This window comes from Chiloscyllium punctatum, chromosome 39 (genome assembly GCF_047496795.1).
Source record: "Chiloscyllium punctatum isolate Juve2018m chromosome 39, sChiPun1.3, whole genome shotgun sequence".
NCBI classification, from domain to species: domain Eukaryota; kingdom Metazoa; phylum Chordata; class Chondrichthyes; order Orectolobiformes; family Hemiscylliidae; genus Chiloscyllium; species Chiloscyllium punctatum.
Window position 1 is genome coordinate 16,776,443 of NC_092777.1, and position 24,454 is coordinate 16,800,896.

The window sequence follows — 24,454 nt, forward strand, 5'->3', positions numbered from 1 at the left end:
AGTGTCATTCTGGTCAATACATTATGAAGGGCATTTTTCCTGACTGCAATCAGTCTTATTCTGCATGAGTGGACATTTAGGGAGTGTACTTACATTAATAGGCATCATATGGGAAATATTTCTATCTATCTCCCCACTTCCTAAAGACCAACTTTTCAATGTGAATTGGGAACCCGATGAATTCCGAGAGCCACTTTGCTTTCACAGTCCTACTTTGAACATCAAGTGACCTAATTGACAATGAGGTGAGTTCATCATCTAGAGTCTGCAGTATGAATGCCTCCGGGTGTTAAGTAGTATCAGTGAGTGGCAGCAGCCATATTGGAGCCTGCTGTCACCTTTCTGCAGACAGTGCCAATAGCATCCATGGCAACGAAAGGGTCATGCAGGTTTGAACACAGACCTGAACTGCAACTGGCACAAGAGAGTCCAGAAAGATCAGTTTTGAATAAATGGTGGGATTGTTTCTGGTGACCCAATAGCGAATTCAAAATGAATTCACACCATTATGCACCAGACTGTTTGGCTTCACCGAATTAGAGATTTCAAAATTTCAAGCTTATTAAAGAACTGAAGGAATAGCTTTTTTCTCAGCTCTGAGTATTTCCTATTCCATGACTCTTGTGTTAAACTGTCCCAGTGGCGTTAGGAACCCAAGACAAGCTCTAACTTTGCAAATTTTAAATCCTGTCCCCATCAGGTCAGGCTCCTCAAATCTTTTGGAAGTGTATCATCTACTGAAGGAAATGAAAGAATGTGCCCTCAAGGATCATCTGCCTTATACTTTAACATTTAAAAATTCTTAAAGAGAAAGGTGGCTGACTTTAGACAGTGGTTTTGCAACCTCACCACATTCCAAAGCCCTTTAAAGCCAATGACCTTGAAACACACTCATGGCTGTATTTGGGGAAATTTCTCATATTAAAGCTCCTCAAGCAGCAGTGTAACCAATAACCACAAAATCAGTTTCCTCGTCGTATTGGTTGGGGGGATAAATATTGACCAAAGAGATTGCTACTTGTTCCTCTTCAAAGTAGGTGTGAGATCTCTTATGTAAACCAGAGAGAGCAGGCAGGACCTCCTAAAATGTCAACTGATGACAGCATCCAGGCACTGGGGTGCTCAGTTCTGTATGGGCTTTACAATAAGGCATTTGTGTTCAAGCCTGTGGTGGGACTCAAATCCAGAGTTTCCTGACTCCGAGGCAAGCCTGCTATCATGCCTGTGGCAAGATGCATGGACGTCTCAGAGAGAGAAAGGCCAGGATATGAAGTTGAAAGACAGGCCACTTATTACTTTTTGCTGTGTTCTGCCGAATCGTGCGAAACAATTGTTATAAGAACTCCAGTGCACCTGGCAACAATACTTGCATCTTGAGCAGCATGAGTTTGCCAGATGTTGGAGCTGGGGCAAAGCTATGCCTATTCAGCTGGATGGGCAAGTATTCAGGTTTTGGAGAGATTCCACTTCTCTGCTATGTGAGCAGTATTCCATTTTTGGACAGCTTTGGACTGCACAGAGAATTATAAATCCTGAACAGAGGACTCAACTGGGATGTGGATGATGCCTTGAAATTCTGTTGCACATTCATCAGTCTTACAGCTAATTGCAACATTACTTGGTCATGTTCTTGCACTGTAGGAGATTATAGGACCTGACCCTGCCAACAAGGCACATCATCCATTGGCTGCATTTAATGTGCCTGCAAGTCCTTGTTATGCATTATTCAGCCACTGAGAATCCCAGCTGGCAGTGTGAAATTGGTCCAGAATCTCTTCACTTGCTCAGTATTGGAGGTGGAAGAATAGAGGGATATTTTGCCCCGTGGAAACGTCTCCTATGTTCCAGTGGAGACATGGACTGGAAAGTATTACACACAGTAGTCCTATATGTTAATTTTTGCCTGGTTCCTCATCATCATCAAGTATCAAAACTCCTAAATGTTCCTTTTCTTCTATATCCAGAAGTGGTATCACACATAGCTGAATGACTTCTTCCATCAGCAAATCACCTGTGACAGTTTTCACCTATGAACTACCACCATTACATTCCCCATATTTCCAATTGTTCAATTAATGTGCAGAGCGTGTTAAGGACAATGCAGGTGAAGGTGATGGAGTGGCAGGGAGAGAGCTAAATTGGTTAGGGAGATAGGGCATTCTGCCTTGCCCACCTAGCCCCCACCTCCACCCAAACTTACATACTCTCAGCCTAATTGTCTACTTTGTGGCTCTGGGAGTTTGTAGACCACCTCTATGTTGGTTGTGGGTTTTGCACCCCCTTGTTAGTTATTTGAGAAACCTTTTGTTGTGTTTTTGGTTGCACTTTAGCCCCACGCTACTGCTCTTTGGGCGCCCAGTGTAGGCAGATCAGAGGATCTGCTCATGGATCTGCATTTGGGCCTGCCCAAACTAGTTACAAACAGGTCGAGGCAGCTGGCTGTGGAGCGGATCATATCTGTCCACTGTCTGCTCCTCTTCCACAGCTATAGTTGTGCCCGGATATCCTTGAAGAAGGAGCATGTGGTGTCCACCAGTGCACACAATGGCTTTCGAGAGAGAGAGAGAGAGATGGGCACTGCAGGGGTACTAAGCTTCATTTCTCCATCCACCTCCGTTTTGCTTTAGCTCCCTGCCTCTGTCCCTTGAACAACTGGAAACATAGGTGATACAATAGTTGACAATTGCCAGAGGTGATTTGTCAACAGAAAAAGCCATTTAGTTGTATGTAATAGAAATTTTGGATACATAAAAATAGGAATATTTTTGAGTTTGGATACTCCATTACCATGAGAGACCTGGCAAAATTATTGCAGAATATCCAATTATTGCAGAATATCCTACCAGGAGACAAGTGGTGTTGCCACTGGCGTAACTCAACTTGGTGTAAAAGTGGTTCACTTTACTTAAAATAGAGTCAGCCTAAGATGCAAACTTCCAATCTTACACTTGTAGACCACCTAATCCTGTCTAGTAGGGAACAAAAAAAGTAAAACTTTGTTATATAGTGCCTTTCACAATCTTGGGATGTCCCAGTTCACATGACAGCAAATAAAGTAATGCTGAATGGAGTTATCATGTAGGAAAAAGACAGGAGTTGAAATTGCCATTATAGGATAAAAGGACAGAACAGTACAACCTTTGGATATGGTACCAATACATACAGGTTAAGGAGCTTCTAGGATCAACCATAGAGAATGATAGAGAATCATAGAGAATGTATCTGGGTCGGTGGCATTAGAGTGGCTTCAGTTTGTAATCACACCCTTATGCAATAGGATTCAGATTCCTGCACCCATTGCTGTTCAGTGATTACCGCTGGGACATGTGTGTTGTGTGGGTGAACTGGACAGTCCCTATGTTAAAAAAGAAGCCTACAGACATTCTCAGTGTAGACTCACACAAGGGAAAGTCGGCTTCCTCGGCAATGGTTGGCACCTTTCGAAGAGAAGACAAAAGGAGAAATTTTAAAAAGGTTCTCTTTAGTATTTCAGTCTCATTAACCTTCAGCTATAACAGTGAGTGTGTTTTAATACTTTTTGTCACCCCCTTCCTTACTTTTATTGAGATATAATAGTCAATTTGTTATTTTGGATGTTAGATTGTTGGGGGAGGGGGGAGTGTAATCAAAAGGAAATTACCAAAACAATTGATTCTACATAAAGGAAACTTCTATATTTCATGTTTTCAAATCCTAGGCCTAAAGCTTGCCCAGTCCAAGCCTTTCAGGTCTTGTCTTAAGGTTAACTGAGGTTCCTGATCTGGAGATGGAATTATTTGCCTTGCATTGTTTGTTGTTGTAATACTATTTCCTTTTTCCTTCTGCTGGGCTCAATGGTCATGTTGAGATTTGTCAGACACTGGTGCCATCTTAATGTGATTAATTTAATACTTTCAGTTCTCACAGGCCCTAGACCATACTGCATCCAAATCACTTTGAATATTGGATATTGCACACAGCACGAAACCAGACATGAATGGTTATAGTTTCTCAGACTGACCTAACCAGGTAAAGGACTCACCCTGAAGGTCATGACAGCCACTGAAAAAACCGTTTTCCCTCCCAGGTTTGCATGGCATCAACCATTCGTGATTGAAGGTAGACAGATAACTTGCTACCAGCTCTCCACGATTAACCTATTCTCTCATCATTGACAGTAACCTATCTCCTTTAACTACTGAATAAATTCACATGCCATTGATCGTTTTGGTAAGGCACAAGAAAATGTAAATTATTTCAGTGAAAACATTTAAAGGAATACCTTCAACAAAACAGTGTATTTGAAATTCTCATTTATGTAATTTCTTCTTCACGGCTACCTCATGAGGAAGAAAGGTCCAATCTTCACAGCCTAATGTTACCTTGATGAGAACTCTGCCAGAAACAATAATGGGACATGCAATGAGCAATTTTTGTTCAGTACTAGCATGGCCAGGCCTGGTGAAACTTGATACAATATAGCTTTCACGTTGCTAACATAGTTTTTTTGGGCATTGGGGTAGGAAGGAGGAAAGGATGGGGAAGGATGTGATATTAGCTATTTTCAATACCATGTGACAATGTAAAATGGGTGACATTGTTTGGGTAGCCTGTTTCACATTTCTCCTGATGGAAATTGAACTGTTTCTCTCTGCAACCCATTAAAGCCAACTTTCATTCCCCACTACTTTATTTGCATTGAGCCAGAATACCTGAGATCTCCCTAGTCTTGTGATTCACCCACTCATTCAATAGCCTTGTCTACCATTTAAGAAAACAGCAAAGTATAATAAGTCACATTACAACTGAAACAGTTTCTGGGTACAGCAGATAAATTACCACAGAATCATGCAATACCAGCCATGCCTGCAACGGCTCTATGAAAGAATTATCTAATCAGTCCAACTCCTCCCCTGTTTCCCTATAACTTTACAAACTTTTCATTCTTAAGCATCATATATCAAATTCCTTTCTTTAAGTGACCCTCTTCATTTCAGGTAGTATAATCCAGATTATTTGCTTTGTAGATTGCTTTGTATCAGGTGGCAACAATGGAAGCCAATAGTAAGAACTGTTATTGTCTATTGCTGAAAAAATAGAGGTGTCGTTGAAGTTTTTGTCTTGCATTCACGGGAAGGGCGGGAAATAGTAGTTGTTTCCTGACCTGGTTCTGCACAGCCACGCCTTCATCAATCAGAATTCACTTGCCAACCAATCAGCAGTTTTCCACATGGTAGGTAAATTGATTTTCCTTTTGAATTTGATTTGCTTGTGTGTATCCTGATGAATGTAAGATGAAACACTTTGAGACCATATCTCTTTTTCTAGTAATACTCAAGTTCTGTGCTACCAAGTGACTAACTGTGATTGTGTTGCTAAAGGTTTACCTTTGATCCGGAGAACTTGCCATGACTTACTCATAAAGGTAGCAAGGTAGAGTACATATCGCTACAGCTGGTTAGGCGGTGGCAGGTTACATCTGGGACTATTTCATTCAGTCTCATTCATCCCATCTGGTTGAATTGCAATCCCTATGTACATGGCTATATACATGGGAAAATGACAATGTCTCTTGTGCATTGAAAATGGAAACTGCATTTGAAAACAGGGAGTGAGACTGGGAAAAGTGAACTTAATATATGTCAGTATTGGTGTCAAATCAATGAATGGGATTAAAAAGCGACATTCAGATGAAGCTCCATCATGTCCAATTTCGTGTTCTCCCCATTTTAACAGTTTAGAAGCAATCTATTCATGAATTTAGTTCAGACTTATGCCACCTCCCATTCTCAGACCCCAGCAAGGAACTCACAAGCTATGGCCGTAGCAAACGTGTTTTATTTTGTTTTATTTGACCTTCGTAATAAGAATTTGTTACTGTACTGTTCACCCTAACAGTACAGAATTCTGGGTTTGTTGATTGCTTCTGTAGAACAGCACATTCCATGCCATGCGATAGTATCAAAAGGCCCAGAGCAGTTTTCAAGGTTATCGTATATTTTTATGCTGAGATACCAAGTCTCAGCCAAGGCATCTCTGGGGAGTCTCCAGTTGGCCTTTGCTGCACATATTTTGAGTTTTTGGGGGGAGCGAGGTTCACCCAGGCGTGAGCTCCTGATTTCTGGGACCGTTGAATAGTTCCTACACATGACTGACAGTGAGGATATACTGGACGATGCTGTCCTTGTCGAGAGTGTGGTGCTGGAAAAGCACAGCATGTCAGGCATCGTCCGAGGAGCAGGAGAATCAACGTTTCAGGCATAAGCCCTTGATCAGGCAGCCCAGTGATGAGTGCTGCTTGGGGTCAACATGTGAAAAATGAGCAATTAACATTGGTGGAACTGACCCCATCGTCAACTGGAGAGCGAGAGTGTAAGTTAATCAGTAAAATTATGCTATTTGTGATGCAAGAACTATGCCTTTTAACACAAAATGAAAACAATTTTGTAGACAGTGAAATTGCATTGACTGCATCACAGCTGATTGTTGACAGTGAAACGAGCTTGTGTATGTGTGTGATGCATAAGTGGTATTTAATTCAATGATGTTAATGTTCATTTATTTACTGACTTGCTTTTCTTTTCTCTTTGCATGCTGACTAATCTGATATGGTATAGCTTGAATATAGAGATATGAATATGTAATGATATTGTATGGCTTACTAGCAGCATGTTTGGTAAGAATCACTGCCTTAAATCTGATTATTCTTTATCTTGTTAAGGTATGAGCAGGGTGTTTGAATAGACAAGCCCTCACAAAGGGGCCACAAGATGATCTGGTTAATCCTTATCATGAAAACAAAAATGCTGGAGATCACAACAGGTCACGCAGCATCCGTGAAGAGACAAAAAGCTAACATTTCAAGTCTAGGTGACTCTTCATCAGAGCTGAAGTGAAGTGAAGTGTGGAGGAGGCAGCATTTATGCTAAAGTGGAAGGGGTGAGGTTGGAGTGCTGGGGGAGAAAGGATGTTGATAGTTCAGATTAAATGATCAGAATACGGGAATGGCAGAACAATGGTGTGTCTAACTGCCAGACAAGGAAGAACAGACAGTCCCACTTGGGTGGGGGTTGGGGAGAGAGGACATGGTGACAGAGAAACTACGTTCTTGTCATTCTCACATTCCGACCACTTATAGAGATGTACAGCATGGAAACGGACCCTTCGGTCCAACCCATCCATGCCAACCACATATCCCAACCCAATCTAGTCCCACCTTCCAGCACCCTGCCCACATCCCTCCAAACCCTTCCTATTCATATACCCATCCAAATACCTCTTAAATGTTGCAATTGTACCAGCCTACACCACTTCCTCTGGCAGCTCATTCCATACACGTACCACCCTCTGCGTGAAAAAGTTGCCCCTTAGGTTTCTTTTATATCTTTCCCCTCTCACCGTAAACCTTTGCCCTCTAGTCTGGACTCCCTCACTCCAGGGAAGAGACTTTGTCTATTTATCCTATCCATACTCCTCATAATTTTGTAAACCTCTATAAGGTAACCCCTCAGCCTCCGACGCTCCAGGGAAAACAGCCCCAGCCTGTTCAGCCTCTCCCTGTAGCTCAGATCCTCCAACCCTGGCAACAGCCTTGTAAATCTTTTCTGAACCCTTTCAAGTTTCACAACATCCTGCCAATAGAGAATTGCAAGCAATATTCCAACAGTGGTCTAATCATGTCCTGTACAGCAGCAACATGACCTCCCAACTCCTGTACTCAATACTCTGACCAATAAAGGAAAGCATACCAAACGCCTTCTTCACTAGCCTATATACATGTGACTCCACTTTCAAGGAGCTATGAACCTGCACTCCAAGGTCTCTTTGTTCAGCAACACCCCCTAGCACCTTACCATTAAGTGTATAAGTCCTGTTAAGACTTTCTTTCCCAAACTGCAGCACCTCACATTTACTCCATCTGCCACTTCTCACCTCACCTGTGACTATCGATGATACAAATGCCACTTAATCTGAGCTATCAACATCCTTGCTCCCCCAGTACTTTAGCCTCCCCAGTATTGCAGTCGCATCAGCTCTGATGAAGAGTCATCTAGACTCTAAACATTAGCTTGCTGTCTCTCAATGGATGCTCTCTGACCCACAGTGATCTCCAACATTTTTTTGTTTTTGGTACAGCTTCCAGCGCCTGCAGTGATTTGCTGCAACATTGTGTTTAATCCTTGTCAAGAGTGTGAAAGCAGGGAAGGTCAGGCAGCATCTGAGGAGCAGGAGATCCTGCTGGCATATAATTCCAAATTAGATCGGTCATTGCTCTTAAACATTTGAATTTAAGTGACCACCGAATAACTTGGTACTTGCAGATTGCGGGTAAATTTATTGTTGACGGCTAATAGGAAGGATTGAAACTGAAAGGTTCACTCACAATCTCAGATTTTTGTTCCATGTTTACTCTTGCTAAAATGTGTTGGAGCTCACAGCGTTATTCCAAAATTGCCCGAGCAAGCTCAATTTTGTCTTGAATTGAAAAGAGCTTCAAGTATCCCGATTGTTGCAGCAGTAATAAGACTGTATAGGGAGGAAGGTAAATCTTTATCACCCTCAATTAGGCAGAGGAATCAGTTATTCTAGAATTTGTCCAATTGTCACTTCCACAGCAGGAGTTTTCTGAAGCAGAGGTATGGACGATAAATGACCTGTGCTACTCTCCACTTGTTTCCTCCAATCCAGACGATGCTGTGATTCTCTGTTTTTTTAACCTTCTGTGCAGAAGTGCAGGGGTTGAGCCAAATATGGTTTGTCTTTTGATAAAAGTTAGTGATTGTTGCAATTATAGAGCATGCCTGTTTCCCGTGAGGCATTTACAGGAGCTTTCAGCAGTGTGTACTTGTAATTGCAGAGTTCAAGAGGCACAAAGATCTCTCAACAGAGTCCACATTGAGCAGTGAATAAAAACAGCAACTGAACGCATTTATTATTTATTTAACACTGCAGTAATTGTTTCAGACATGTATTTGGATGGACAGGCAATTTTTCCTCTTCATCATAACCATAACTATGACAGGCTCCTCTTTCCCACTCAATTTATATACATTTAAGGAAGATTAACAGAAATGTTAATATACCATTACACTTGGCTAAGCATGTGCTCAAGCTTGAAATACCCAGCAGTTATTGGTTTCTACCTTTCTTCCTCTACTGATGATGCACTTAGCATCATCCTCTGTGGATTGTAGAATCAATTGCGCAGCAATTGCACAACCAGTTTATACAGAAAGGCTGCAGTATGCACTTTCAAACACTCAAGTTAATACATTGAAGTTCACCCAAGACGAAGCCGGTCTGTTTTACATCTAGCAGTTCCATCACTTGCTGGTTGGCTGAGCAGACTCTTATGGTGTCTATGGCAATCCCACAATGGTTTTTACTGTATTTTATCCGATGAAAGTCAAAGTTAAAGTCATTTTAAGGGATGCCACTCATGTAGGTAGGCCAGCAGTTATCAGTGTAGCCCTGCAAATGGGGAAGATTAACGGCAGGAGGGGTTTCTGGTTGCAAAAGCACCCACCTATCCAAAAGAAAGATGGTTGATGATGAATAAGGCATTTGGTATGCTTTCCTTTATTGGTCAGAGCATCAAGTATAGGAGTTGGGAGGTAATGTTGCAGCTGTACAGGACACTTTTGGAATATTGTGTACAATCCTGGTTTTCCATTCTACAGGAAGGATGTTGTGAAACTTGAAAGGCTTCAGAATGATTCATGAGGATGTTGCCAGGTTTGGAGATTTTGAGCTATAGGGAGAGGCTGAATAGACTGGGGCTGTTTTCATTGGAGCATCAGAGGCTGAGGAGTGACCTTACAGAGGTTTATAAAATCATGAGGAGCATGGATATGATAAAGAGATAAGGTCTTTTCCCTGGATTGGGGAGTCTGGATTGAGCGCTGGTTTAGGGTGAGAGGGAAAGATTTAAAAGGGACCTAAGGGCCAATTTTTTTCACGCAAAGGGTGGTGCGTGTATGGAATGAGCTGCCACTGGAAGTGGTGGAGGCTGGTACAATTACAGCATTTAAATGGCATCTAGATGGGTACATGAATAGGAAGGGTTTGGAGGCATATGGGCCAAGTGCTGGCAACTGGGACTAGTTTAATTTAGGGTGCCTGGTCAGTATGGATGAGTTGGACCAAAGGGTCTGTTTCCATGCTGTACACCTCCATGACTCTATGACTGTAAATACGTGCCAACAAGGGTTCCAATTGTGTGAAGTAGCTCCAGTCAATGTGAGAGACGCCATTTATTTTCTCAGAGGGTGCTGACGTTATTCCGATTAAATCTTATTCCAGAATTTATGTAGATGATTACACATCTTTTCAAATGATTTTCTTTGAAAGACCAAAAGTATAATTCTTGATCTCAGTTCACCTGAGTAATGAACTGGGATCCATGACATTTGGTCTTGCCACCTCCAGAGTTTTAACATCTAATTTCCCTCCTGCAACCACCCTGCCCAAGCAAAGAGCCTTTAATCACCACTGTTCCCTTTTTCTAGTATTTTTCCAATAAATGATGCAGTGGCTTGCTTGGACAGAATGTAAATGATACTGAGAAGGGCGATATGTTTCGGAAGCTTTTTCTTCTGGCCTTGCTCTCATCAGGGAAATACAAGGATGGCAAATTTCAAATGAGAACAACAATTCACATGACAGGAAAAGAGGGTACTGCTCGGTTGGTCTGTGAAGTTACTCCCTGGTTTCCTTGCAGTAATGTCTGGGAGACTCCAGGACAATCCTGGCAGCATTGTTCCCTCGAAGGTGCTCTTGGCACAGCCATCACAAATGTATTGAATAGGGACAACTTGTTTGCAAACAATGCCCCCTTTAAGGTGTGTGCATGAACCTCTGAGTATAACTCTTAAAGGGACTGCACAGTACAACCAGCCAGCTGCGCACTGCCGACAGAAGCTCAGGGGAACCTTGATGAGTGACCCATTCCAAACTCTGTCCAATTTTAATTGGCCCAAGATCTGTCACAGGAAGAATACTCACTTGGTGCATCATAAAGTGGGAGCTGCCAACACCAAGGAACCTTACTCCAGCAATATCCCTTAAACCTTAGCAAAACATTTGTTACCCATTCTGTATTGAACTGAGTGGCCAACTCAGCTATTTCAGAGGGCCAGTGTGGTCGGGAGTCACATGTAGGCCAGGCTGGGTAAGGACAACAGATTCCCCTCAAGGACATGAATAAACCAGATTTTATTTTCCTTAAAAGTATTTAATTCATGATCATTCCATGGACATTATCACTGATAACTAGCCAAAATCAGATTTAAATTCAGCCAAATTAAATTCCACCTGCAACCCTTGAGCCTTAATCCGAAGCCTCTGTATTACTAGTCAGTGATGTTACTGCTCTCCATCATCTTAACAGAAAAGTGAAAAGAGGGAAATGGACTAAACTAACACCGCACACTAGCATTGTCTGCAGCTGAGATGAGTACAAAGGAATCAATTTATCTGTTCTCTTTTTTTGCCAAATGGGGATTTAAAGTAAGCCTTTCCAAAACCCTGTGGGATATGATCTGTATCCTTTTTTTCATCGTGACTGTAAGTGCATTTTTCCCTTTATCACCAGGTCAGCTCATTTCTCTCAGAATACCATTACCAGGCTCTGAATTTTCTCAATTGGAGATCTCCACGACTGAAGCAAATGGGTAGGGATGGTTTTCAAAGGAAAGTGAGAAAAGTTCAGAACAGCTGCAATCTAATTGAATGTGTAGGCGAGCCCATGGAGGTGAATAGCCTACCCCCTTTTTGTAATGTTACTTGGAATGTGTGCCGGCAGACTGGGAGAGTGTGTGTTTGTATTTTTAAATAGTTTAACACTTTAAGGCAGTGTTGTCTGCTCTTTTGGAGTCTCACCTCTATTTTCAAGCAGCCGAGGGACTCCCAAGTGCACTTTTAAAACAACAAGGAGAAGGAAAATTGGATCCTTTCCAGAACTAAATTGAACCCAGGAAATTATTTACAAGGCTTGTAGTCAACTAAACTTTGATTGGCAGTCCCAATCAAAGCACTGGCCAGCAAGCCCCTTAATAATATCCCATCAGTGGGATAATACACTGGGAAAGAATTTGGGGAGAATAAACTGGGGTTGGAAAACAAAATGAGTGTCCAGATGCTGTAGTGGACCTGTACTTAAAAACCTGCTACCACTCTGAGAGAGTACTGGTAAGTGAGTGTGCAGACTGTGAGGTGTAAAGTCCATCTATGAACTGTTGTCCTAGTTTCTCACAACTGGTCGTCTCTCCCCTGTTTTAGATCCCTCTAGCTGAGATGGAGGCTGTTTCTCTGACGTCTGATATTCAGTCTGAGAAATCGTGGTCGTTAGCACTGACGGATGACTCTTTACCCGATGATGCTAACGTATTTTTACTAAATACGCTGGAAAGCAATGTACATACTTCACACCTGTACTCCACTTACAACAGGGCTCGAAATACTCATCCAGTTAACTGTATCTTATCCATTTTTAATGCACTCAAAAGAACAAACCTGCACCAAACTCTGATTGACCTCCACCTCAGTACTTCATCATTCTAGGGTTTGAAGCAATTAGCACATCATTCTCATGCTGTTTGAAGTCAGCACCAGAAACAAGAGGAGACAAAACACGTGGTTAAAAGCTGGGTCCTTCTTTGAAAGGCTTTATGCAACAGCACTTAAAATCATCAGCTCAAATTCTAGCCCTGTTTGTAAATTCCACATCGCATGGTCCTTGCTGCAGAAAAAGGATTCAAAGCACTTCATACTAGGGCTTCCTAAATGTGTGTGTGTTTAGATGGTGGGAATGAATGAGGAGTTACAATTTTGTGGTCACAAGACCCAAGATAGAAATGGCTGTCATTGAAATTGAATCAACTTACAACATCCTTGCTCCCATTCTAACAAAGGAGCCATGCTAATTCCAGGCCTTGAAGTCAGGTCACAGTGTGAAAACATTTGGGAAGCATTAACTTATACTTTCGTTCCTTATGTCCTGTAAACTCAGTTGGAGTGCAAGTGGACCTGTGCATATTATTTTCCCTCATATTCACTACCCAAAACCAGGTATGACCCACAGAGTTACGACCTCTACCATGGATTGGGCAAGGAAGCAGGTCCCTAACACAAAGCAGCCAGAAACACCAACTGGACTCATACTGACCGCCAACCAACTGAGCTGCTGTGGCAATGTGTAACTTTATGTGCATATTGTATCCTGGAGCTACACAGTGAGAGCAGAGATCCCAACACAAGGCTGACCAGAAAGGTCTCCCACTGTTACCTCCTGTCATCAGCATGTGTTGGAAGGATTCAGAGGTGCATACTCACCCTGTTTCCCTACATTATGAACATATTTTCCTTGCCCATCATCAAGTCCTGCAATGGGAATTAGGACCAGAGTTTCTGCTTGCTACCCATTGCATCTTAAGACTGTTCCTCTATACCTTTGTGGAGGTCTGTTACTGATGAGATAATAGACTCACAATTGACTCAACATCTAAATGCTTTCCAAACACTCACAATGTTGCTGTATAGGCATCGCACCCAGTTATGCCTTAAAAATTGATTGGCTATAAGTTGCTTTAGGTTAAGAGTTATATTTAATATGTTTAGCCTTGTTTGGAGCTGGCTTGAGCACTGACTGTGTGTTGGTGTTATTGATCATTTATCTCTGCAGTTTATGAGTACACTGACTATGACAAAACACCGTATAAAGTAAATCTGCCTGAGCTCTCACAGTTTGGCTCAGATATTACACTGTATATGTCTGTATATTTTATGGCTGAAATTAGACAGACATTCATAGTCCTGCATTACTGAATAATTGCACCTCAGTAGAGTCACCAGTTCAGATTATACATATTCTAGCAATTTCATTGCAAAACCTCCTACAAATTTGCACAGTCAAGCAGCCTTTTTCTTCAAAATAATGAACAAAATTGTTCAAAGAAAATGATCAAGTTTTTGATTAATGGCCTGTCGATTTTTCTACCAGTTTTCTCGCCACAGTGTTAGGGAGCTTAATCTTTAACTCCTACAAACTCGACAGCAATCCTGGAGGGATGCATCCCAAGCTGCTCCTTATTAATTTTCAGCCCAGCGCTGTGAGCATAATAATTAGGTTTAGTATCCCAGAGCCGAGTGGCAGCACAGAATGAGCTCCTAATCCTGGAACAATTCAGAGAATGCTGGCGAAACTCAACAGGTGTGGCAGCATCTGTGGAGAGAAAGAGAATGAATCTTTTGAGTCTGGTATGACTCTGAATCCTGGTCCCTGCTGGGAAGTCTCAGACTTGCTGAGTACTATACTGGATTGGCCAATGGTGGACCAATTGTTGAAGATCAGACCATCATTTCTTGTGCAGATTTGCACATGATGATCTGGGAAGGACCCAATACCCATGGAATTCCCTGCATGAGTCACCATCTTCAGGAGAGGGAGGAGCAAACTCCAGGTAAGGGAAGAATAGAAAGGAGTCAGGAGAGGAGAATAAAGAGCAAATTGTAAGTCAGAGGACAGGTCAAAAGAGTGGCTAATGCATTCAGCTTCCACAGCTTTATTTGCAGAGGTACAGAGAACAAGAACGAAAAGGTTATGTTGAACTTGAATAAAACATTAATTGAGTTGAAGTACTGCATCCTTGGAGCAAAGAAGGCTGAGTGGAGATCTAATTGAAGTCTTCAAAATCATAAAGATGCAGAGCTGGGTGAGGGCCCAGATTTAAAGTAAAAAGAAGAAAAAGCAACATGAGGAGAAACATTTTCACACAGCAAGTGGTTACAGTCTGGATTCTACTGCCCAAGAGTGTAATGAGGGCAGGTTCAACTGAAGAGAGTTAGACCGTGATTTGAAAGGGAAGTGTGCATCACTATTGGGAGAAGATAAGTGAATGGCATTCAGTGAGATGCTCTGCTCCTCTGACAACTCTCTGCATACAACACTCTTGAGATCAGTAAATGTTGTTAAAAAGATTTTCTTTTTTAAAGTGGCATCTCCTTGCTGAATTCTGGATCCATAATTGATGGTAGCCACCCGCCCACCATTTCATTCATCCTTGAGCTATGATAACAAGCGTCAGCCAGTCTTCAATGATGAAGGCATCTCCTCTGGACAGCAAGCAGGGGAAAGAAACCTCTCTGAGGTGCAGAGGTCAGGCATTAGATGCATCCTGTGCCCCCTGTCTAGGATCATCTAGCCTCTCTTCCTGGTTCTATGATGGATAAATTGATTGATATTGTGGAACCAGCAACAAAGGATACTTCAAACATTTATTCCAAGAAACATAAATCACTTTATAAAGAATTAACTAAATATTCTGAGATTATAAGGTGATGATTACTACAGAGAAACAGAGTTTAGAATATTGATGACAAATTCTAATCTTTTCAATTTGGTAAACCTGAATGATAAGTCCCAAACTAAGCTTTCCAGTCAGAGACAGTATTGTGTCAGTCATTCATGAATGTCCTGCATTTTACAAAATCACAAAAAGGATGTTGTAAAACTATTGACACCTAACAAGACTCTAGGCATTTAAAACTAAAAACAAAATATTACACTTTATGAATGATCTATGGGCATCAAATTATTTTATTGGGTTATTTTGCATTGACTTTGGTGGGAAATGCACAAAGGAAGAGTATTTCTAGCCCTGATTTTTATATAAAACCATCTGCTCCTCTCCGTTGCCCAAGCATTCGACATTTCCAGGCTGATGTGTAGACTAATGCTTTCAACTGTCGCGCAACAGTTCCTTTATCTCAAGCCAACATTTCTGGATCTTGTATCTGTCTTCTGTTAGGTCTGCCTGTGCTTCTTGTTGATGTCATCCCATCATTGACTGTCTCTCCATGGTACAGTGGCACAGAAGTGCTATTGTGCTATCTTGTAACCATTGCCTATGACAATGAATATTATTCCCATCATGCCTCATGCAAGAGCATGTGATTAAGGGTTGCCATTGGCTCCAGTAGCCAATTTATTTGGAATTAATGAGTTGTGTTAAACAGAGAAATGTGTACATATGCAATGTTTCTTATTAATGTCATGGCACAGATGTACAATGGCAGGTACATGTGAACAAAAATAGCATTCAATGTTTGCAAGTATTATTGTTCACACGATGCTTTATCCAAAATGGGGGGGATGACTATTAAATGTATTTTTCTAGTTCTTCTGTATTTTTGCTGTATATTTTAACAATTTTATAGGTTAAAGCTTCTCAGTCTGGCCTGAAAGACAGGGCAAGTTTTTTTATGAAGAGGTAGGAGAAGTTAATGAAGCATTGTCACTTCTACTGCCCCTTCTCTTAGACATTTTCACCCATCGTCCATAATATGGCTTCAAGAATCAGTTCATCATTAAACCATAATGCTGCAATGGAAGGTCTTGCCTGCTGTCAACAGTGGGTAAAGTTAAGCATAGGCTTGGTTGTGATGTTACGCTGTGGTCAGAGAGCCCTATCTTCTTCCCGGTTCAAACATGAACATCTGGTTGAATCAGATACCTGAGAGCAACTAGCCCCTATGAAATCAGCTCCTGTATGGAGTCACACCTTGAGGACTGGAGAGAATTGACTAAGTGCAAAATGGTTCATTTTGGACAAAGTTTTGCTGAATATATTCCAAAATAAGGCCACAAAGCTGAAACCCGATCTGATAACTAAACTGAATTGGATAATCAAATGGTTAAAATGAAGATGCATGGGATAGCCATTACAGAAGGAGTGTTTTCATGGAAAGAAGTAGCATGCGACTTACCCTGGAATTGGTTTAGGGACCAAAACAAATTGGGGTTAGCACTTTTTAATCTAAAGAATGGAAAGCACCATCTACCACATTGGGTCAACTAACACCAATGGAAGGAAGTTACCGTTTAAGCCATGGAGGTAACCATTTTGCCAGTTTTTCTCTTTCTGGCCTTCCTGTGCAAAGCCAGCATTGAGTCAAGTGTTTGGCTGATGGCTTCTTTGGCTTCTCCACAATTCTGCTGAGTTATAACAGCCCAGCACATTCTCTTTAGCCCAACCCTTTGTAGACAAAGGCCATTTTGTGGAAAGCATTGAAATTATTAACTTCTTCATCTACAGCATTTCCTTGAAATCTAACCTGCACTCCAGTCATTGATTCTGATTCATGCAACTTCAGTTTTATTCTGAAGTGACATAAACAAGGAGAAGAGGACCACGTGGGGTAGGAATTTCTCTTTGCCATTCAGGCAAAAGACCACCAGTGACTTCAATAGAACTCATTATCTGGCAGGCATGGTTTAATGACGGGCAAGGCAAGTTTCTCACCTATTGTTTTGATTCTAAATTTTAATTTTCCCCAGATTTTCATTTACAGCATATTTTTACTCATCACCCTTCGCTGTCAAGTATAGCTTTCCTGATTTGTGTGATAGCTCCTGTCAGTAACTTCAAGAAATTGGTAGTGAAAATGGCTAATCACCTGTAGTCATTCACTTGAAGACACTGTATTTAGTAACAAAGAATACTGCACATATGCAGAGAGGATGATATGTTTGCATGAAGCAGCTGACTGATGGAATTGGCATTGTCATGGTTCGTCTACTCACAGAGTGCCCAGTATTGTGACCTATCGATCTGTGACACATGACTGTCTGTTTTGTGTTGCAGCATAATGAAGATTGTAATCCATTGCCTAATAGCAAAGTGATGTAACATGTCCTGCTCAAATGTTTTAAACTTTCTCTTTTTGTTTTGTTGCATTTCTGTTGCTGTTACTGTAGGATGTTTCTGTGTGTCAATGACCTTCTGCATGAGTGTGTTTCATATTATCAGCAGCTCAGCTTTGTTCAGTTCTCATCCTGTTCTGTGCCTATGAGCCTTATGGGGCCCTTTCTGTCTGCAGGCTGAGCAAATCCAAGAACAGGAGGCAAAGGAAAAGATCCCAGAGGAGAACCTGCTGACTGTGAGGAAGCCTTTTGTGGGTCGAACACACTCACTGCCCAATGACAGCTACATGTTTCAGCCTGTCGACCCCGCTCCCTTGCAGGGTCTACAGAGATCAGAGAGCAGTCACAGGTTACAATCAGGTATGTCTCATGCATCGGTTCGAAGTGGAAGTGATTTGGTTAATTATCAGCCACTCATTTGATCTACTCAATGCAACAACTGACTATGTTCAACAGTTCTGGCAAAGGGAATTTAAGTTGAAAATCAATCACATTTTCTGCATTAATCCAGTCCTCAAAATCCTCACCAATGGGGGAGTCCAGCTCATCACTGCATTTGCACAATTTTCAGCCAGAAATGGGCAGCATGGTGGTTAGCACTGCTCCCTCACAGGGACAGAGACCTGTGTTCAATTCCAGCCCAGAGCAACAGTCTGTGTGGAGCTTGCACATTCTCTTTGTGTCTGCTTGGGTTTCTGCTGGGTGTTTCTGTTTCATCCCACAGTTCAAAGATCTATAGGTTGGGTGGATTGGCCATGCTAAATTGCTCATGGTGTTAAGGAATGTGCAGGCTATGTGGATTATCCATGGGAAATGGTTACAGGGATAAGGCAGGGGTGAGGGGCTGGGTGGGAAGCTCTTTGGAAGGTCAGTACGGACTCAATGGGTCAAATGGTTTGTTTCAGCACTGTCGGGATTCTATGATTCTAAGTGGTGGGTGGATTATTCTTGAGTCTTCACTCCCCTGGAGGCCCAGGATATTATAAATGCTGTGAGCCCTGACAAAATTCTGAAGACTTGTGCTCCATACTCAGCTGTGCCAAGCTGCTCCAGTGCAGTGACCATGCTGGCACCTACCCAGCAATGTAGAAGATTGCCCCAGTTTGTCAGGTTAACAGAAAACAAGACAAATCCAACCCAGCCAATTAGTCTGTCATCTGTAAAGTGATGGAAGGATTGTTAACAGTGCAATCAAGCAGCACCTACTCAGTGATGCCCAGTTTGAATTTCACCAGGGCCATTTGGCTCCTGACCTCATTACAGTCTTAGTTCAAACATGGACAAAAGAGCTGGATTCCAGGGGTGAGTTGAGAGTGACAACCCTTGACGTCAAGGCATCATTACACTGAGAGTAACATCAGTGAGCCCTGGAAATAGTGAGGACTGCAGATGCTGGAGATCAGAGTCGAAAAGCGAGGTGCTGGTCGAGCAAAGAGCAGGAGAGTTACTCAAGGAGCCCTGGCAAAACTAGAATCATTGGGAATCTGGAGGCAACCTTCCATTGATTGGAGTCATACATGATAAACAGGAAGATGATTGTTCGTGTTTGACGTGCGTTATCTCAGCTCAAGGTCATCTCTGTAGGAGTTTGAGCTGACAAGTGGCTAGTAACATTCACACAATCACCATCTCCAACAAAAGAATATAACATTGACATTCAATGGCATTGCCATCGCTGAATCCCCCACTATCAACGTCCTGGGGTTACAATTTACCTGAAACTGAACAATAATATAGTGACTACAAGAACAAGAGACAAAGAATCCTGCAGTGAGTAACTCACCTGCTGACTCCCCAAAGCCTGTCCACCACCTACAAGACTTAAGTCAGGAGTGTGGTGGAATACTCCTCACTGCCTGGATGGATGCAGCTCTGTCAACACTCAAGAATTTTGACACCACCCAGGACAAAGCAGCCCATTTGTTTGCCCATCAGTACTTAGACTTACCTGAGTCCCCTGATTAATTTTCATCCAATAATTCTACTGATGACTGTGTATACAGCTTGTAGGTTTAATCCACACTTGAGCCGGTAAACTGGTGAGATATTTGAGTACAGTACTAAGGGACAGCAGTTCTATTGTAGGTGCTGTTTCTTCAATGACCTGCTAAACTGTTAAACTTACAGGTAAATATAAAAACCACATGGCAATATGATCGTGGATCGTCTCCTGACAGATTCACCAATATTTATCTCTAAACCACACCATCAAAACAGACAAATTTGTAATTTATCAGGTTGCTAGTTGTGAGTATGGCATTTTCCAAAATGCTGCCACATTTTCTACAAAATAATAATGATTACAATACAAATATAATGTGTGCACTTCCAGATGTTAAACATTTGATGTAAATTCATGTTCTTTTGATCATTAATTAGTGAAAATATTTTATCATGCATAGGCAAACTTGATAAATAAGTGTCCGGTGGTTCAAACCTTGACAAATAACCATCACTGCTTATCTTTCCCCAGGTTCCACCACCTCAGTTCAATCTCAACCCACGGGGGCCACTGGCCACCTCCAGGTTCCCATTGGGTTGTTCCTTCCTGTCAGCCGTCAGAGCAGTTTTGATTCTGAAACTATCCCGAAGATTCCTCCCCCTCGGAGATCTGTGAGCACTCACAGAATGCTGCGAAGGCAGGTAAGTGTCAGCACCCATAGGTCCAAGCTTCCTCTACCCGTCTGAAACCAAGATGTGGAAGCACTGGTTTTGGACAGGGATAGACAAAGTAGGAAGTCACACGATACCAGGTTATAGTTCAATAGGTTGATTCAAAATCACAAGCTTTCAGAGCAATGCTCCTTCAAAAGCTTGTGATTTTGAATAAATCTGTCAGATTATAACCTGGTGTTGTGTGACTTCTGACTTGAAAAATGTGTTGCTGGAAAAGCACAGCAGATCAGGCAGCATCCAAGGAGCAGGAGGATCGATGTTTCGGGCATAAGCCCTTCTTCAGGAATGAGGAGGGTGTGCCAAGCAGGCTAAGATAAAAGGTAGGGAGGAGGGACTTGGGCGTGGGGCGTAGGGAATGCGATAGGTGAAAGGAGGTTAAGGTGAGGGTGATAGGCCAGAGAGGGGTTGGGGGCGGAGAGGTCGGGAAGAAGATTGCAGGTCAAGAAGGCGGTGCTGAGTCCGAGGGTTGGGACTGAGATAAGGTAGGGGGAGGGGAAATGAGGAAGCTGGAGAAATCTGCATTCATCCCTTGTGGTTGGAGGGTTCCTAGGTGGAAGATGAGGCACTCTTCCTCCAGGCGTCGTGTTGCCATGGTCTGGTGATCGAGGAGGCCAAGGACCTGCATGTCTTTGGTGAAGTGGGAGGGGGAGTTAAAGTGTTCAGCCACGGGGCTGTTGGGTTGGTTGGTGCGGGTGTCCCAGAGGTGTTCTCTGAAACGTTCTGCAAGTAGGCGGCCTGTCTCCCCAATGTAGAGGAGGCCACAGCGGATGCAGTAAATGATGTGTGTGGAGGTGCAGATGAATTTGTGACGGATATGGAAGGATCCCTTGGGGCCTTGGAGGGAAGTAAGGGGGGAGGTGTGGGCGCAAGTTTTGCATTTCTTGCGGTTGCAGGGGAAGGTGCCGGGAGTGGAGGTTGGGTTGGTGGGGGGTGTGGTCTTTCCAGAACGCTGATAGGGGAGGGGAGGAAAATATATCCTTGGTGGTGGGGTCTGTTTGGAGGTGGCGGAAATGACGATACAATGTATCTGGAGGTTGGTGGAGTGGTAGGTGAGGACCAGTGGGGTTCTGTCCTGGTGACGATTGGAGGGGCGGGGCTCAAGGACGGAGGAGCGGGAAGTGGAGGAGATGCGGTGGAGAGCATCATCGACCACGTCTGAGGGGAAATTGTGCTCTTTGAAGAAGGAGGCCATCTGGGTTGTTCGGTATTGGAATTGGTCCTCCTGGGAGTAGGTGCGGCGGAGGCGAAGGAATTGGGAATATAGGATGGCGTTTTTACAGGGGGCAGGGTGGGACTTCTGACTTGGTCTCAAACCAAGACTGCCTTCTTGCTCTTTCCTCCTGGCAATATTTGCACTTTTATTGTTCATACATTTGTCTGTGTCTTTAACCCAACACATCTGTGTACAGTATTGGTTTTGAAAATGTTTTCATTTTGAAACATAAAACTAAACCAGCTTGGCTCTCCTTGGGAATTGACATTTGAATCTAGGTTTGTAGTTCTCACAGCCTCTAGCTGGTGCTGTAAGTCAATCCCATCTACATCACTTTCTAGCAAGTTTATGCTGCACTCTGTAATCTATGTCCAATCTTTCTATGTTCTGTCAGACACAAATTCTCCTTCCTTTGCTAATATTATGTGCCTCTCCCATCCTGTGTCCTCCTCCTCCTCCTCCTCCTCCTCCACACAAGCCTGTGTCTTGTGTGCTCGGTAACACAGTGATTCTGTGTGACAGCATCACAAACAGGACCACAAGTGGACTATTTGCCCCACTCAAGCCTGTTTCACCATTTAATAAGATCATCGTTGATCTTGACTCAACTCTATTTGCCCACTCATATCCACATGCCTCGGCATCTCAATCTACATCTTGAACATGCTGAGCATCCATAGCTCTCCAGAGTAGATTTCTCCTCGTCTCAATCCTCAGTGGGTATCCCCTTATCCTGAGTCCATGTGAAACCTTCTGCTCTCTAGTGGTACATTTGGAGGTGAGGAGAGGGCATTAGGTCCAGTAGGAGGCAGTAAGAGGGAACCTCCCCACACTCCCATGACCACCCTGATTAATTCTGAGGCAAGATGGTCTATGGTCAGACTCCCAACTTGCCACCAATTGAGCCTCTTAAGCGGACAATTTAATGGCCACTAGTCATTACCATCGTCACAGGTATTAACCCAGCAAAGAGCAGGTCGATGGCCATGTGACATGCAGGTTTCTTTCCATCTCCCAGTGAAAGGGGGAAGCTGAGGAAACTGATCGAGGGATGAAGCTTCGTGAAGGGAGCTACTTGCTGAACGGCAGCCCCTACTCTTTTTGCTGACCCTTACACCTCTTCCCTACTGCCCTCTTATGACCACCACCCTGAGATCCCCTCCTTCCATTGGTTATCTTAGTTGGCCCATGACCTCAGATCTCTAATGCTTGTCATTCCAACAGCAATCACCGTCTTCCCAGTGTCACTACTGAGCAAAAGAGCTGCCTGTTCCTTATTGGCTGGCAGCCGTCAGTAAGTCGGAACTCTATCCCTATGATCAAGATCCCAGAGAAAGGCTTTTCAATTGTTTTATTGGCCCGTGATTTGACAGCCCTTCCCAAAGGAAGCAATGTGATTTCCTAACTGAGCTCTCCAGCCGTCAGGCGAGATGCTTGTCTCTTCAACAAAATTCACACTTTATCCCTAATTCTAGACTGTAATGCCAAGAGAGACAGCCTTTCAGTAACTAAACTGTCAAATCATCTCAGAAAGGACACTGACAAGGATGTCAAGTTCACCATTTGAATTGATCTAATAGAATCTGGGGTTAATTGTACCATTAATTAAGAAGGTGATCAGCTACCCATTTCCTTCAACAGTTCTAATTTAACTTTAACCAAAGCCTGCCTACCTTATACAAGGTACCACTCAAGGTGGAATATTTTCCCCTTGTAGTGCAGATCCAACAACACTGAAGAATCTGCACGGCATCCAGGACAAAGCAGCCCCACTTGATCGCCACCCCATCATCCACCAAATTAAATGGTCACTCCCTCCACCACTGTCTCAGTTTTTTTGGTGCACTGCAGCAACTCACTGAGCATCCATCAATAGTACCTTCCAAAGTCGCATCTATCACATTAGAAGGACTAGCAGATGTATGAGAGCACCACCAAGTTCCCCTCCAAGCCACTCATCATCCTGACTCAGAAATATCACTGTGCCTTCAGTGTTAGTGAGTCAAAACCCTGGAACTCCCTTTTAGTCGCAAGTGTTCCTTCACTCCAAGGACTTCAACGATTCAAAAAGGCAGATTACCAACATCTCCAGGGCAATTAGAAAGAAAGAATAGAACACATTGTAGGATGAAGGTTGATACAGAAGCTGTTTTATGAACATCACACAGTACCAGCTGTTCAGAACAGGTGCTAACAGTTTTCTGAAGTAAAATACTGTGGGTGCTGCAAATCTGAAATAGAAATTACTAAAAGCTGTGTTTTCAAGTCAAGATTTTGTTGTCGAGGTAACATCGCTGAACTAGTAATTCAGTAGCCCAGACTGACAACATACAGGTTCAAATCCCACCAATTTAAACCCCCCAATAAAATCTGGAATTGAAATGCTTGTCAGTGACCATGAAACTATCAGTGAAAACACTACAGATCTTCTCTGTTCTGATCTGCATGTGATTGGAGACCCACAGAAATGTAGTTGACTCTTCAATGGCTGAGCAAGTTACTTAGTTGATGGGCAATAAATACTGGACATGGCAGTAACATTCTCATCCATGAATGAACATAAATGAGTCAGTGTTGATAAAAGGTGATTGCTGTGAAACATTGACTCAGTATCTCTCTCATAGTCACTACCTGAGTATTTGCAGAATTGTCAACATTTCAGGCTTATGCTTGAAATGTCGACTCTCCTGCTCCTCAAATGCTGCCTGACCTGCTGTGATTTTCCAGTACCATACTTGTTGACTCTGATCTCCAGCATTTGCAGTCCTCACATTCTCCTATTTGCAGAACAGTCTATGTTTACTTGGTCACCATATTCTGCCTTACTTATAATGTGCAGCCCATTCCCGCATAACATTTGATTTATAATCTGAAAAATCTTAATA

General features: G+C 42.7%; 1 protein-coding gene across 3 annotated transcripts in view; it reads left to right on the plus strand.

Annotated features, from left to right (window-relative positions):
• cacna1g (calcium channel, voltage-dependent, T type, alpha 1G subunit) overlaps positions 1-24,454 on the plus strand; it is a 303,314-nt gene that overhangs the window by 267,988 nt on the left and 10,872 nt on the right. For 2 of the 3 annotated variants that reach the window (XM_072558229.1, XM_072558230.1), the window contains exons 34-36: positions 12,259-12,393; positions 17,857-18,040; positions 20,154-20,323. In XM_072558229.1, coding sequence (XP_072414330.1) covers positions 12,259-12,393; positions 17,857-18,040; positions 20,154-20,323 — 489 coding nt within the window. The remainder of the gene's footprint in view (positions 1-12,258; positions 12,394-17,856; positions 18,041-20,153; positions 20,324-24,454) is intronic. The other variant, XM_072558231.1, reaches the window with a different exon arrangement.